General features: G+C 39.3%; 1 protein-coding gene across 1 annotated transcript; it reads left to right on the forward strand.

Moving 5' to 3' along the window:
- Positions 1-2,251: 2,251 nt before the first annotated feature.
- Positions 2,252-3,004, forward strand: LOC147423454 (uncharacterized). The gene has a single exon (XM_086501483.1). The coding sequence runs from the start codon at positions 2,252-2,254 to the stop codon at positions 3,002-3,004; it is 753 nt and encodes a 250-aa protein (XP_086357609.1).
- Positions 3,005-17,075: the final 14,071 nt, after the last annotated feature.

Consider the following 17,075-nt stretch of genomic DNA (forward strand, 5'->3'; position numbering starts at 1 on the left):
TTGTGCTCTTTTTTGATCCTTGGTATCTTTCCCTGTTGCTTCATTCTTTTGTAGAGGACGTCTACTTCCTTCATGCGGTCCATGAAGCCATACTTCCCTTTAATTTGCTTGTCAAGGGTTTCTGTAACTCTGCAAATTTGCCCTATGATTCAACTCACGTCGTGGCCCAACTGACCACCTGTAAGGACTTCAATCTCACCTGAAGTACCACAAAATTTTGCAACTAGTGCTGCATATGTAGCACTACATAACTCATCCAAAAATGATTTGTATGAGTACTCTTGCAAGACTTCTTGGAGGCATTCATTTTGTAATCCATAAAGATGAATGTATACAAATTCTTCGACATATTTGCGCTCAACTTTTGTTATCTTGCATGTAGTACCCATGAAGTGCATGGAAGCTAAAACAAAAAAACAAAAAATCAAAACTTCTCAGCAGTATAAATGACATGTAATACAACACATTCTAGTCATTCTTTACAACACAACCATTGGGCAATCAACCTAAACCCTAAACCATAGGTTTACATGAATGTAATTTATGATTAATATACACAAGAACATGCACACAATTATGCATGATGTTAATTATGATTTTTCATATCATAAAAAAATATGTTATGATTTTTGGAATCAAAAACCTTGCATGTATGAGACATTATCAATAGGAATGTGACAAAGTCATAGAAATATGCATTATTTTACAAATTACAAAGATTAATGTAAAATATGGTGTCACGTGTATATCCTTCTCATTGTAAGGATCTAAGCAAGTCCTAAGCACCAGACGCAGGGGTTTTATTCCTGTTGTAAGAGCAAAGGATAAACATTCGATCCAGACGCCGAGAACGATTACACTATAAAAATCAGTAGCTCATCGGATAATGGTTTTTTTCACAAATTGTGTATGAGAGAAACTCCTCCCATTGTAAGAACCAAAGATCGTGATGCGGGGAGTAGTTTAAAGATTACACTTTTCTCATTATACAGATCTACAATGTAGATCTACGAATCATGTGGTCCATGACTACGTATATTGAAAAGTGTATAGCTTAAAGACTCACTAGATAAAATATTTATTCACACAGATTGTGTCTAGGAGTATCTTCTTCCTTTGTAAGAACCAAGGCTCAGACGTAGGAAGAAGTATGTTTTTTGTAAGCTCACATTTCATTGGAACTTATTTTACCTAAAGCATCATACAAAGTAAGAGTGTCGTGAGACATATCAAACAAATGTACATTCTATCTAATGGTCTCCTAAAACATCGTACAAAGTATGAGTGCCGACAAGCATATCAAAACAATGTACGATGTTATCTAAATTCCTAAAACATTTACTCAAGTAAGAGTGCTGCAAAGAATATCAGAACAAGAGTCAATGTTTTTTTTTCTTTTATTACTATGGAAGTAAGTTATAAAATCAGAGAAGCCATATAGTAATTTCTATATCCTAAATTTTAAACTATCATGTGACTAAGAGGGCCCGAAGGCGTATCAGAGACACATACAGTTATAATCACATGAAAGTAAAAAATTTAAATTATTAGCATATAAAAGACCGAATTTGAAGAGAAAAGATGCTTACCAATACACGAAGCCGAGCTGCTTGAGAGTATGACGTAAGAGTGTGAGCTATAGACAACTAGACAGCTCCAAAATCGATGTCGATCAAAACCGTATCGAACAACGCCGTGCGTTTTTTTATATAAATCTAGCATATCGATCAATAGTTTATTGATCGATACAATATCGATCGATAGATTATAAATTCTTCAAAATACCTTGTATTTTATGATAATACGCATATAACGACGAGTTATTTGATATCAATTACATTATTTGATCGAATAAATGCAGCGGAGAACTTTACAGCTAAGCAATTGGAGTTCAAACCTCACGACATATATCTTATCCCTACAAAGACTATATGCCTTATCCATGCCTATAAAAGGAACTCCCCTTTGTATTGTTCTAGTGCAATTGAGTATACGTTCAAATTTGAATTTCCCCCTCTACTTGGTGTTAGTTCCCCCTTCCCTTCTCTCACACACTTCTCTCCCTTCTCTATCTCCATCTCTCTGTCTACTCTTTTTTCCTCTCCTCTCTCACTCTATCTTCTCTATAGTACTTAAATTCACATGGTATCAGAGCTCAAGAACCTGACATCCTAGTACTCTAAGAGCCTTCTCTCAAAGCAACGGCCTATTTTTATGCCCATCTCTCACTTCCAAGGTTTACTCGGCTAGCATGACTAGTGCCTCGTCACCTATGGTTGCAACCACCATGTCAAGGTATTTCACCATTGATAAGCTCAACAGGAACAATTACAATGTGTGGCAGGTGAGAATGGAGCTATACTTGAAGCAACTTAGCCTTTGGAAGATTGTTTTTGGAGATGAAATAAGACCAAGTGAAGACGAGTACGCCTCCGACACGGTGCTACACTCAACATGGGATTCAAGGGACATTACGGCTCAAATGGAGATTATAATCCATTGTGAGGATAGGAAAGTCCAAATGGTGTGGACTCTATCCACCTCTAAGGCTATTTGGGAGGTCTTCAACAATAGTTATGAGCACACTGATCTTGTTTATCAAGTCTCCGTGATCAAGAGGCTTGTAAACAATACTATGCAAGAAGGCCAATCTGCAGTCAAGTTCCTTGATAATTGGGAGCCACTGTTAGATGAAGTTCTCATCTTTGGAATGGAGATTTCAAAGATATTTCAATGTATGCTTCTATTTGCGGCTTTACCTACAAGTTGGAGAGACTTTTTTACTACTCAAGGTATGTCCCAAATGCAATTGCAAGGTCTTGTATCCAAAATCCATCAGGAAGAAGCTTTTAGAGACGACTCCAATGGCTCTACTCCAGTGGCTCTAGCCACTCATATCAATTTCATAAAAGGTGGTCCTAACCACCATTACAATAATTCAAGGCAGCTGCAGAAAGGTGGTTCTAGCTGCCCTAGAGATGCGCCTTATGGTCAAGTTCAATGACACAACTGCAAGAAGTTCGGACACATTGCCAAGGACTGCATGTCCAAAACCAAGCATCATGGTAGTAATCATGGAGGATTCAACGAAAATCAAGAAAATGGAGGCTATCATCACAAAGCTCTTGCTCATTTCACTAATATTTCAAGCTATGATGGTGACACACACCCTACTTCTATGTAACTTTTTGCTGCAAGCTTCAGCTCCTCTAATACAAATCACAACTCTTCTGTCTGGTATCTAGACACTGGAGCTACACATCACATGACATATCATTTTGATTGGCTTGCGGACTACATTCCTCTTCAACACCCACTTGAAGTCCTCATGGGGGATAGAAACATTCAACATGCTCAAGGATATGGCATTGTTGCCATTACCCTACCAAATGGCACTATATCTCACTTACACAAGGTATAATATGTACCTGATCTAAAGCAAAATCTCATCTCAGTAGGAGATCTCACCTCCAAGGGTATTACAATTTCTTTCTTGCACGATAAGTGCATCCTGCAAACAATTGACACAAATCAAAAGCCTTTCTCTATATCTTGCCCCAAGGAAGGATGCTTATACTCCTCTCAGATCCAGCAAGGTCCAAGCCAAAGCACTTTCATCAGTCATCAATTCTTATAAGCAATAGGAGCCACTTACTTGGCATACAGGCTAGGTCATGTCTCACAACAAGTGCTCAAGGCTATGCAATAGAAGGAGCTAGTGGTGGGTCTACTAACCACAATTACACCAATAACATTTTGTGAAGCATGTGTATCAGGCAAAGCTAAGAATTTCAGGTTTCCAAGGTCAAAGTCTCATACATCTTAACCTCTTGAGCTCATCCACTCGGATTTGTGCGGTTCAATGCACACAATCACTCACCGGCAACAAATACTTTCTTATCTTCATCGAGGACTATACAAGGTACACTTATGTCTATTTGTTGGCAGATAAAAGTGCTACATTCATCAGATTTCAGGCTTTCAAAACTGCGGTGGAGATACAATTAGATCAAAAAATAAAGGCACTGAGTACAGACAATGGTGGGGAATACAAGAGCAACGAATTCAACTATATTGTGCATCACAAGGTATTTTGACAAGAATTGACAATTCCGGATTACCTTGAACAGAATGGAGTCGCCAAGAGAAAGAATTGCACATTGGTCAAAGCTGCCCTCTCAATGCTAGCCCTTGCTCGACCTTCACTCAATCATTGGGAAGAAGCCATAGCTACTGCAACATACATTCCAAATTGAGTCCTCTCATCAGCAAATCCACACAAAACCCCTTACCAATTATGGTAGGATCACCCACCCAACATACTACATCTAAGGATTTTTGGTTCCCCAGCATACCCTCTGCTAACTGATCATAATCCCAAATTTTCCCCGAAGAGAATCAACACCATCTTTTGCGGTTATCGCAAACCACATGGCATCAAGGCATATCACCTATATGATTTGACAACCAGATGGTTTATCTTCTCAAGGTCAGTAATCTTCTGTGAGTTTCTTCTCCTTGGTCACTCCACAAATCATCACTTTGACAACCACTCCTCATCACCACATGAGCATCTTCTACCAACCCGAGATACACCATGCAGTCCATATAATATAGCCAGTAAAGTTAATAACCCATTGGTCCATGGTGTGAATAACCCCTTGAACACATTAATTCATAAACTCAATCCCACAACCTTCAAATTGAATACTGCGGAAACAAATCAACTAGCGCATGCTAAATCTGCAAACACTCTAGCGCTTACCTTAGCATTAGATTCCCATCGACCTGCACCTTGTCAACTTGCACCACTTGATGGCATGGACACACATACTCATCATCTCTCCCACACACTACAAGAAGGCTACACACACACACACCATTTCAGCTCTCTGTCTCAGGCAATTTCATCCTCCATGAGCACAAATTGAAGCCCTTGTTCGCTCTTCCAGCAGCTACACACCATATCAGCCCCTACCTCATTCAAAAATGCCCCTAAACAGACCTCATTTCATCCCCTAAGCTCCTCCATCATTGCCTCTAAGCATGGCTCACACACCTATAGTGGTCGCATCCTCATACTCAACCCCACCTACTTCTACTCCTTGTAGAAACACCATCACTCCCATCAACATTTCCTCTTCATCCTTAGCCCTCAAGGCCTCTAATCAACACTCTAATCGACCCTCAGAATCAGCCCCTATGGATGTTGAAGGGATCTCGCCTCCCCTTCGCCCTCGACACCGCTCTCTCGAAGCCATCTACGAAGCAACTTTCTTCTCCTCATTCTTGATTCAAGAAGAGGAAGACCTCTCCATCAATATCCCTTACCCGCTCGAGGAGAACACGCTCTCATTCGAAGACTCCATTGCCTCTCCCAAAGGTGAACAATGGATTGAAGACATAAAGGAAGAGCTTGAAGCACACGAAGAAGCTCAAACTTGGACTATCACTCCAAGGCCCGACGATGCAAATGTCATCGATTACCGATGGATTCTCAAGAAGAAGCATCACCCCAACGGTTATGTTGAACACTACAAAGCCAGGCTTGTCGTGAAGGGCTATATGCAACAACATGTTACAGATTTCACTGATACTTACTCTTCCATCATGGGTATCACATCATTTTTCATACTTGTTGCATTAGCCGCATTCTTTGACATTCCTCTTCATCACATTGACATTCACACTGCCTTTCTACATGGATGGCTAGATGAAGTCATTTATATGGCTCAACCGCCCTCTTCTATTGTGATGATCCCACTATATATATATATATATATATATATATGCAAGCTAAATAAGCCTATATACGATCTTAAGCTGTCTGCAAGACAATGGCCTTCTACTAGCTCCTTGATGTGCTTTGTGCGCTCGGTAAGCTCAGGACTCTTTGCCATTGCAATTGCTGACTGATTGTGACAATGTAGAATGATTGGAGGAGTGGCACATGGAATTTCTAGTTCTTCTAGGAGTTGGTGAAGCCACAATCCTTCTCGAGCAACAAGGGATGCTGATATATACTCTACCTTGGCAGATGATAGAGCAAGAGAAGACTGGTGCTTGCTTTGCCAAGAAATAGCACCACCTACAAGAATAAATACATGCCTAGAGATGCTATGCATATTTGGGTCTTGCCGGGCCCAGTCGACATCAACAAAATCTTTGAGTTGTAGTGGTGATGAGTGGTGCTGACTATAATAGGTGAGAGAATGATGGAAAAAGTGATGTAAGTAGCACAGTGATCCCTTGGCAGTGAGACCATGGCATTTGTGAGGTGCCTTCATATGGAAAGATAATACATGACTGGTAAAGCTAATGTCAATCCTTGTGCATGAAATGAGATACTTTTGATAGCCAATTAAGCGAGCATAGGGAAAGTTTGACATGGTATAAGTATCATCATCAGATGGTGGAAGAGATGTGAATAGTTTATGCTTGACAAGGAGTCGTGTTGAGAATTGTGCAGTAGAAGAGAGAAGAGTATACTCACCAAATTTATTTCCGCTCTGAGAGCTTAACCAATTTGCAATTCGGATCCCTGTTGACTTCTATGCCCAAGAAGTAGGTCATAGGGCCGTTGTCATGGACTGGGAATTCTTCCTTGAACATTTCCACAACATGTGAGACATATGTCTCATCACTAGCAATGACAGGGATGTCATCGATATAGACTCACCAATGATTGCCCATCCATGAAAGAGAGTATGATAAATTATGATAGAAGAAATTGGGGTCAGAAGTGCATTGTACCCATCCCCATTCGATAAGGAAAGCATGAAAGTGCTTCAACTTCATCCACCTCAAATACATCTCTACCACATAGAATGTTGCCAATTTCCTTACCAAGGCAGTTCCTCCTGAGAAACATATTCTTTGCTCAGCAAAAGCTGGTTTGGAAGCTCCGTAGCTTCATCTTCAACAACATTCATTGTATTTTGGCATAGTTTTATTTTTGCATTCACATTTGAGGGGGATCTCCTCACAAATGCTCTATGCTTTCTGTTATGGTTTCGGTTTGAGGGGGGATGTGGAAAGTGCATTGCACTTTACACCTAAGCAGTTGGAGTTCAAACCTCACCACAAATATCTTATCCCTACAACGGCTATATGCCTTATCCATGCCTATAAAAGGAACTCCCCTTTGTATTGTTCTAGTGTAGTTGAGTGTGTAGTTCAAATTTGAATTTCCCCCTGTACTTGGTGTCAACTTCCCCTTCCTTCTCTCACACACTTCTCTCCCTTCTCTATCTTTATCTCTCTCTTGACCCTTTCTTCCTCTCCTCTCTCACTCTATCTTCTCTATAGTACTCAAGTTCACAGTATTGAGGAGCATGGATGTGTTATTTTCCCACTCCATGGCTACATGAGTTTTTACCGCTTGGCTGTAGGTTGTGCAAGTAGGCGCAACGAGCAAGCAACCAATGAGTAGCCATGTTGGCACGGGCAGGGCTGGTGATGAGTGGCAAGGAGGCTAAGCCAGGGGAGCGTGCAAGCAGCTGAGGACGTGTGGCGTAGGTCGACCACACAAGGGTGGTGGTGCATAGAGCACTAGACCGACGGGTGATCGGTTAATGCAAGTGGCATGAATTCTTTTTAGGCGGCGCTCTTTCACTTACGATAAGGATTAAAAAAAAAAAACCTCTCACTATATGGACGCCCTTAGGGGAACATACTTGCTCTCCTGAAACGAAATACATTAAGTTTTAACATTCCTTTGGAATATTTTGTTCTGCCTCCCCCCCCCCCCCCCCCCCCCCCCCCAAAAAAAATCTACATCGACAAGTTGCCCTTGCTGCAGACCAACCCTGTTAACTGAGTCAACGTCAGTTATTAACAGAAGCTACTAAAGACCAAAGAAGTACGGATGCACACTGAGGATCAATACGAAGAAGCAGTAAATATTGGAGTTACACATTTTCCAGGTTTTCCCAAAATGGTCACGTATTGTAAATTCCCCGTTTATTTCAAGCCATTGTAATATTTTAATGTGTTACGGGCTCAATGGGAGTTCCAAGTTGTACAGAATAGGTTAGGTATTGTGCCTAGGTTGCAGATTTAGTAAGTGGTGGAGCCATGAAGGCCTTGGGCGCCCGGACATTGCACATTTTTACCCTAGGTTTTTAAGGCAGTGTGTAAATGAAATTAGGGTTCTCAAGTCATTTGTTGAGAGCACTCTTTGGTGAGAGCTCTTGAGGTGTGTGGCTATGGAGTCCTTGAGCTTCTCCTTGCTCATGAGACTTGAGTAACATTAATCAATGATTCATTCTCTTTCACTATGCCTCTCTCATGCTTCTTATGATTGCCTATGATGCTTAGATTAGTTAGATCTTAACTAATTAGTGGTTAATCCCTCTCTAATCTTGTGTGATTGCCCTCTTTTGCTTGTGTGTGCATGTAGGTTTTATTGGAGTGTGGTGATCGATAGATTTATGTGTGTGTTCTTGCGATTAGTGTGTTGCATGATAGGATTAGTGTTGTGTGCATCTTGCAATCGTAGTGTGCGTGACTGGGTTGATTGGAAGTGAAGAGAAGTGGATAGGGAGATTGCCCTTCATTGTGGGTTAGCTCCTCCGTAGGCCGAGAAGCTCACCTCATAGAGTTAACCATTTGTGTTGCCACAATTAGCTCACTAACCGTGTGAATGTTTCCATGCCCCAGCCGGGTAGCTCATTCCTCCGTATTGACAATTTTGTTGGTCATTGGAGCTATTGCAACGATGGAACCCCCAACATTTGGTGCCATTTTTGGGGACGATGGCTTACGCTAGTGTAATTGTGGCATGATCAAATGCGTTCCCTCACTAATTTCACTTGTGTGTTTATGTTTTTGTGGATTTTTAATGTGTGTACATGGATCATTGTGTTCATAATTCCCTAATGTGTCACTGTATCTTACCAATTGTGTGTTTACAAACTCTAATTTCACACTAACCCCTTGCTAATTTGACTAATTTTTTCTAACTTACTAATTTGTTATGAAGGATTGGAGCATTCGACCATTCAATTGATTTTCAATGGAAAGGTAATCAAAGTGGTATTCTCAACCTCCCTAGAATCTAAAGATGTGTAAAATTGTGTAGAAATCCCACCATGATGCAATGTAATGCTATGCTATGTTGATGCAATGCAATGTTAATGTTATGGATTGAAAATTTTGCGATTATTCATTTTCACACCATCGTAATGCCGAAATTTTTAAAAACTGGTGGTTCATGAATTTGACAAGTTTCAACCGCTAATTGGTGATTGTAGGTTACTAATTGGGTGCCTAATTGAGTTAATTGCATGCTTGGACGGTCAATTTCAAGTGTGCATGCACTAAAATCAAGTGTGTGTGCATTCTAATTGAGTGTGTGTATGTCTAATTTTAGGTGTGTGTGCACTATTTTGCCATGTTTGTGCACCTAAAAATCAATGTGTGCGTTATGATTGATTTGTATTGTTCTCATGCCCAACTAATGATTTGTGAAGTCACATTACAAATCTGACAAGTTTAACCCTTTTGTGTGCGTACCTAAAGATTGGTAAAAACTGCCAATTTTTTAGTGTGTGTGTGCCTAAAAAGTATTTAATTTGCATGATTGATTCATATTTTGATTTCATAATTGATGTGTGTAATGATTAATTTCTACGTTTTTGTGCTCAAAACAAGGATTTACACATTTCAATTGCATCAAATTTTGACATATTTTTGTCGTTAATTTTACCGGTTTAATTGCCTACTCTTGATTTTATTGATAAAATTGTTTGGCGATTAAATTGATTTGATTTGTCCGAATTTGTTTGGCTGCACTATTCCGCAATTTGTGGAGAATCTGTCTAACAAATTTGGGTATTTTTTGGATAATTTTTTTAATTTTTTGCATTAATTTTTGGTTAGTTTCATTAAAATTTGAGATTTTTTGCGATCTTTACAACCTATTTTGTGTGTGCATATATACGCATCATTTTTTCGCATTTGTGCCCTCTGTGGTCAAGTTTTGACCATTTTACAATTTTTGGGAGGGCTGGGTTGATGATTTTGTTGAATCTTGTCTTTTTTATAAGAACTCCTATTTCTGGTTTGCTTATGCTTGTCGAGAATGTTTGATTGCAATTTTCGTTGATTTTTTAAGTTTTCTAGAATTTTTTCAAATATTTTGGTGGAATTTTGAATTTTCAGGTGATTTTTCGCATTTTAGCTAATTTTCGACATAAATTCAGCTTTTTCGGTTTCTGATGGTGCCTTTTCGCGCATGGACTTTCCTCGTCAGATAGAGCTTTACGTCTCTTGGGATAGTTTCGTACGACGCTAAAATAATCTTCTTCTTCTTTCTTCTTCCTCTTCCGTCGCTGTTCTCGTGCTTTGTGACGTGTGAACCCACCCTTACACACACAACACACAATTTATTAAGCTACAAGACGAAAAAAAAGGCACCCTCTTTTCTCAACGTGCCTCCTCTGGGAGGCTTTGTTTTTTTGTTGTTTCTTGTCTCATTGACTTTTGTATTTTATTCATTTCATTTTATTTCTTTTCAATTTCATTTCATTCCTTTTAAATTTCATTTCATTTCAATTCAATTTTATTTTCTTTTTTTTCTCACTTTCATTTTATTTATTTATATATTAGAAAAAAAAATACAAAAAGAAATCACAAAAAGGTTTCAAAAATTTTGAAAAATAGAAAAGCTCACATAAAAATTACCAAAAAAATAAAAAAACCTCAAAAAATTCATTAAAAATATCAAAAGTTCACCAAAAAAAACTCTTAGATATTCATAAAAAATCAAATTGATCAAAACAAATTCACCATAAAATCATAAAAAACACACAAAAAAAATCTTTAAAAAATAGAAAATTCATAGAAAAAAGTCAAAAAAGTCACGAAAGTTTTTAGAAAATCCAAAATTATCCTAAAAATCAAAATAAATCAGACAATCCATAAAACCTTTAGAAAATCTCAAAATTTTTAGAAAAGTACCAAAAAATTTATAAAAAATCAAAACTTTTCCAAAAATATCAAAAATTTTAGAAAATTCAAAATTTCATTAAAAATTAGGAAAAAAAAAAGAAAGTTGTCGGATGTGCAAGAAAAATCAGAAAGAGTCAAAATGAGGCCGAAAAGTAAAAATTAGCACCACCGAAAAAAGTCACACATCGGGCAAACTGCACAAAAAGCGAACAAGTCGAAAAGGCAAAGCGAAAAAGTGTACCGCACATCGAGAAAACACAGCAAACCAAGCACACCGTGCAAAGCGAATCAGATCAACCAAAAAAGCAAGCAAAACGTCCAATTCGAAGTAGTAGATCGTCTCCACAAGTCAAAGTCAAAAGCGGACAAATCCAATAATGTTCAAATAGTTTCATGTGACCAAGCTCACATATGCATGTCAAGATGCACATGGTAAAGAATATCAGCAAGATCATGACCTTGTACAAACCCATATGGATGGCCCCAGTGAAGTCAAAGACTATCTGAGGATGATGCAAAGCCTCAAGCTACCATAATAGGTGACATAAAAGTCAAATTCAATGAAAGCTAAAGTCCAGAAAGCTACACAAAGGTCACCACCAAAAACTCCTCCAAAGAGACAGATTCTTCTAGAAAGTACAGTGGATCTTTTAAGGTCAAAGGTTACTCAAATGCAGGTAGACAATGCTCAACAACTGCAAAAAAGTGCAATATTATAGCCAATGGAGTCAACATCAATTGAAGCAGGTGATCAAAGCAAAGAAACTGAAGAAAAAGGTCAATTCAAGGACACTGCCACAACAAAAGCACTCAATACAAAAAAAGATTCCGAGACAATCAAGTGCAACATTGTTGGTGAAAACGAAGAAAAGATGTCAAAAGAAGTAAAGCTAGATTTTCAACTAGACAAGAACCTCATGTCCTTTCGCACTTGGAAAAGATGTGGCCAACCACAATTGGAAGATGCTCTTGAACTCATGAGCATATCAAGAGACAAAGGAGCAGAATGCTGGGGAATCATACTCACCACCATTGAAGTAGGTCCACAAATCATCATAGTTCAATTCTATGCGATCACAGTAAAGGATATTCCAGAGGACATCATAATGGGAATGCCAATGGCCCAAAAGGTCCTAGAGTTACAGAGTTCAATGAAGATGCATTCTTTAGAGACAATCAAGAATGAAGACCAAGATTGGTCACCCACGGATGACAACACAAAGTCCTCAAGCACAATTAAAGTGGAGACTAATATCAAAGAAGATCTTATTGAAGAGGAATCATCTCCATGAAACAGAACTTCAAAAGAGCTTGAAAAAAATCAGGCAAACAGGTGCAGATCAAATTGAGCAAAGAATGCCACCAAAGCCAAAATTTAAGAATAATGAGGTTGCAGACAACCAAGAAGCAATAGGAAGTCCAAAGATCAAGACATTGCCAATCAAATCAGTTGATGCAAGTCAGATTGGAAAACAAAGTCTTAAGTCACCCTCCATAGAGACACAGTTAGATCAAGATGAGACCATGAAAAAAGCAGGACATAGATCTTCAATAGAACCAACAATGAGAATAGCTATAGTTCTTAGCAGTACAAAAAGAGCAATTTTTAGATGCATGGCTCTACTAGATAGAGAAGAAAATTGCAATATGATTGCAGATAACATTCAGAGCATTCTAGAGATTACTCAGAGCAATCCAGATAATAGAAAAATCATGGGTAAGGCTACATGTCAAGAAGAAATGGTTGCTACCCTTAGCATCCAAAATCATGAAGACCAGGTAAAGTTTCAGGTAAAGTCTTCAAACAACATGCTTGCAGATGTCATCCTTGGACATCGATGGTTAGACCAACACAAAGCCTACAAGAAGATAAAATGCTAATACTCTCTTCTCCAAGAGGAAGCAAGCAACAGTTACAAACACCATTAATGATAGATCAGAGTTGCAAAGTCACAAGAATCAAAGAAAAATCTTGCAGACAAAGGTAAAGCTAAAGTGGACCCTCCATTGATTAGCAAAAAAGGTGTGACACATATGCCTCTACATCAAAGAACCCTCATGGATCAGCTTCTTCAAGCAAGTCAAGATTTCAAAATTTCAAGTTAACTACTGACCCAACGGAAACCTCTAAGGAGACATCCAAAAAATCAAAGATATTTCAGCCAAAGTACTCAAGAAATCAAAGGAAAGTCAAGCAAGTGTTTGTTCAGAGAAACTTAGTCAAAGTCAATGATCCAGTTTGGATTAAAGGCAAGAAATCAACACAAAAAGACAAACACATGGGATAGATAGCATCACAAGGGAGCTTAAAAGAACAGGAGTACTATGGAGGTAACAGACAGATATAGGTACCAAAACTGCAGGTTAGAGCATATGAAGTAACTTCATGTCCCTCCCAAGAAAGAATGCCCACAAGGTATCAACCTCGACAATATCCTAGGATACCTTAGAAGAAGGTATACAATAGAGCAACATCGAAAGATGCTGAAGTCCACCCCAACTCTCCACAGGATACAAAACAAAGATGGATCTCAAAGAATGTTCCTCTTGGACAAGGATTCTACAAAGGATATACAAAGATTTGGCTACCAGTCAATCACAAGCCAAGTGCAACTACACCAGACCTACATGAAGATCTCAAAAGATCAACAAGACCTAGAGCTCAACAAATTCAACAAAGGAGCTACAAAGGTCCTCAAGAGATTTGGATTCCTAAGTCCTCCAATGCTTCGAGTCAAAAGAAAGATGTCGACAACCAACAGAGGCCTATAACAACATCAAGCATCCTATCAACAGGCCCAATTGGAGAATCAAACAGATTATGGAGTCTTCACAGTCAAAGAAGGATAACCCAACCAACGTGAATGCAAATTCAAAGATGATAAAACAGGTATGGCAAAAGAAACCTTCAATGCCAACTTGGTCCTTCACTAATCCTCTTTTGAGGATTCAAACTTACTTTTACATGAAGAAATGTTTATAGTAAGCACAAGAATGTGAAAATTCAAGTCGCCAGGGTGCAAAAAACACTCTTTAAAACACTCTTTGGCATAGTCAGATTCGGGTTGTTGAGCCATAAAATGAGCAAAGCATTAGTCCTAAAGCTTCAAGTCATATTAAACTTTGTGCTAAGAGTCGTAGTTATTAGGTTTACGCTCAAGCTGGAAGAGTTGAGCATATCTAAAGTCATGTTGCTCATGCTGGATGGGATGAGCATAAGAGTCGAAGTCTTTTAACTTATAATCAGTGGCGTGTCGTAGAGTCCAACACTCACGGACAATGCACAGTAAGATGAGAGCACATATCCTCATCAACAAAAACCATTCTTAAAGGGGTGCCAGCTTGCAAAGCCATCTCATATGCTTTTATAGCTACACCATCTTTCTGAACAACCCCTCAAAATATTACTTGCACAACATATTGTTTCCCATGCATCTTTGTGTATGCATAAATTGGATGTCCCATCATTGGACATATGAATTAGACACTCTTTTTTGCTTCCACCTATGCACCTTGAGTGGACTACAATAGGCAAACCAATGTTACATCATCCTACCCTTTCATATTTGCTACCTTTTTTAATTCCATATCTATCAACAGATAATCCCTTGAGGACTTTATTGATAATTCCCATGCTAGTAAGTAATCCAATAATGCGCTTATCCCAAAGGTACGTTTTTCCAACTTGGTTTTTTTCCTTTGGACATCCAGGTATTACACCCTAATTTAGAACCTCATCATTCTACTTCCCTTGTACATACTTTCATCAATAAACAAAAGCCTCATCATTATGCTATTACAACGGACAAATGCAACAACATCTCTCACATCAGACATATTTAAACCAATGAAGATGCTCCAAAAAATTGAACCTCATCAACAAACTCAACGACAATTGAAGAAATTAGCCCATCAACAACCAATCAAAAACCTTCTACAGCCTCCACGGGCACTTTTCAACAGTGCCCAAGGACGGGCATTAAAATCGAAAGGGAGGAATGTTAACTGATTCAACGTCAATTATTAACAGAAACTGCTAAAGACCAAAGACATACGGGTGCACATTGAGGATGAATATGAAGAAGTAGTAAAGATTGGAGTTACACATTTTTCACGTTTTTCCAAAATGATCACGTATTGTAAATTCCCGGTTTATTTCAAGCCATTGTAATATTTTAATGTGTTACGGGCTCAATGGGAGTTCCAAGTTGTAAAGAATAGGTTAGTTATTGTGCCTAGGTTGCAGATTTAGTAAGTAGTGGAGCCTTCAAGGCCTTGGGCGCCCGGACATTGCACATTTTCACCCGAGGTATATAAGGTAGTGTGTAAATGAAATTAGGGTTCTCAAGTCATTTGTTGAGAGCACTCTTTGGTGAGAGCTCTTGAGGTGTGTGGCTATGGAGTCCTTGAGCTTCTCCTTGCTCATGAGACTTGAGTAACACTAATCAATGATTCATCTCTTTCACTATGCCTCTCTCATGCTTCTTATGATTGCCTATGATGCTTAGATTAGCTAGATCTTAACTAATTAGTGGTTAATCCCTCTCTAATCTTGTGTGATTGCCCTCTTTTGCTTGTTTATGCATGTAGATTTGTCTGAGTGTGGTGCTCAATAGATCTATGTGTGTGTGCTTTCCATTAGTGTGTTGCATGATAGGATTAGTGTGGTGTGCATCTTGCAATCGTAGTGTGTGTGATTGGGTTGATTGGAGGTGAAGAGAAGTGTATATGGAGATTGCCCTTCATTGTGGCTTAGCTCCTCCATATACCGAGAAGCTCACCTCATAGACTTAACCATTTGTGTTGCCACAATTAGCTCACTAGCCGTGTGAGTGTTTCCATGCCCCAGCCGGGTAGCTCATTCCTCTGTATTGACAATTTTGTTGGTCATTAGAGCTATTGCAACGATGGAAAACCCAACAAAACCCCTCCCACCTATCTCCCCCCTCCACCTCCCTCGCCTGGCCTTGCGCTCCCCAACCTCCTGATCCCTCTGTGGCAGCCACCTTGCATGAGCTTACTCTGCTGGTGCCCATCCGAGGGGGAGAGAGAGAGAGAGAGAGAGAGAGAGAGAGAGAGAGAGAGAGAGAGAGAGAGAGAGAGAGAGAGAGAGAGAGAGAGATTTATCGATGGGTGGTTTCGTCTTGAAAAGGGGAGTACTTAAGAGAGATTAGGGGAGAGGGGCGATCATTGAGCCTTTGAAGGTACACTCTCTCACTCTCTCCATCTCCTTCTTTCTCTCCATATCTCCCTTTATTGCGATTAAAGCCAGTGAGCGCTAGCGCTCAGATTGAATTCCACATGAGAGATAAATAGAGAGAGGAAGAATAAGAGAGCAATAGCAACAGAGATTTTTGAAAGATACTAGCCCTAGTGCTCGTTGCAGAGAGAGGTAGGAGAGTAGATTTTTGAGCAAAAAGCCAAGCGCTAGTGCGTAAGAGAGATGAGGGGAGAGGTGCTTTTGAGTTTGCGCATGAGAGATGAGGGGAGAAGAGCTTTTCAACTAAAAAATTAAGCATTAGCGCTCATTGATGCTTGTCAAAATGGAGAGTAGTAAGGAGGTAGTTTGGGAGGCACCTATATAAAGGCATGGTCTGTGTTAATTTTTTTGACTTTTTTAGTTGTTTTTCACGAAGTTCATTAGCCTTTGAAGGTACTCTCTCTCATGCTCTCCATCTCGCGCCCTCTCCATCTCCCTCGTTCCCTCCCTATCTCCCTCACTTGCAAGTAAAACAGTGAGCTCTCTATCTCATTCCCTCTCCATCTCCCTCTTTTCCTCCCTATCTCCATCCCTTGCCTGGTTTGATTTGTTGTAGGAAGATGATTGGATGAGAGAGGAGGATGGTACACCTATGCAAGGTACACTTAGATGCTCACTATCTCTAAATAAACTTTTTATGCATCCTTTGAAATTTGTTTGTTGTGCAAGGGGTATGGAACATGGGCATTGGTTTGTTTGGAAATTGCTCACATAGTACACAAATGAGAACGATGTTGTCATTTAGTATGGAGCTGTGTGTGGAGCGTTGGCTTTATGGGGGAGCCAGATGAGCCGTATGATGACAATATTTAAGAGCAATGAGGAGCTCTCCACCAAACTACTCACTGTTTTAGAAATGCAA

The sequence above is a fragment of the Adiantum capillus-veneris genome, chromosome 26, assembly GCF_014529385.1.
Source record: "Adiantum capillus-veneris isolate H3 chromosome 26, ASM1452938v2, whole genome shotgun sequence".
Lineage (NCBI taxonomy): Eukaryota > Viridiplantae > Streptophyta > Polypodiopsida > Polypodiales > Pteridaceae > Adiantum > Adiantum capillus-veneris.

Bases quoted from the DNA above. Each gene is read 5' to 3' on its own strand.
- LOC147423454 (XM_086501483.1), top strand. From the start codon at position 2,252: ATGACTAGTGCCTCGTCACCTATGGTTGCAACCACCATGTCAAGGTAT.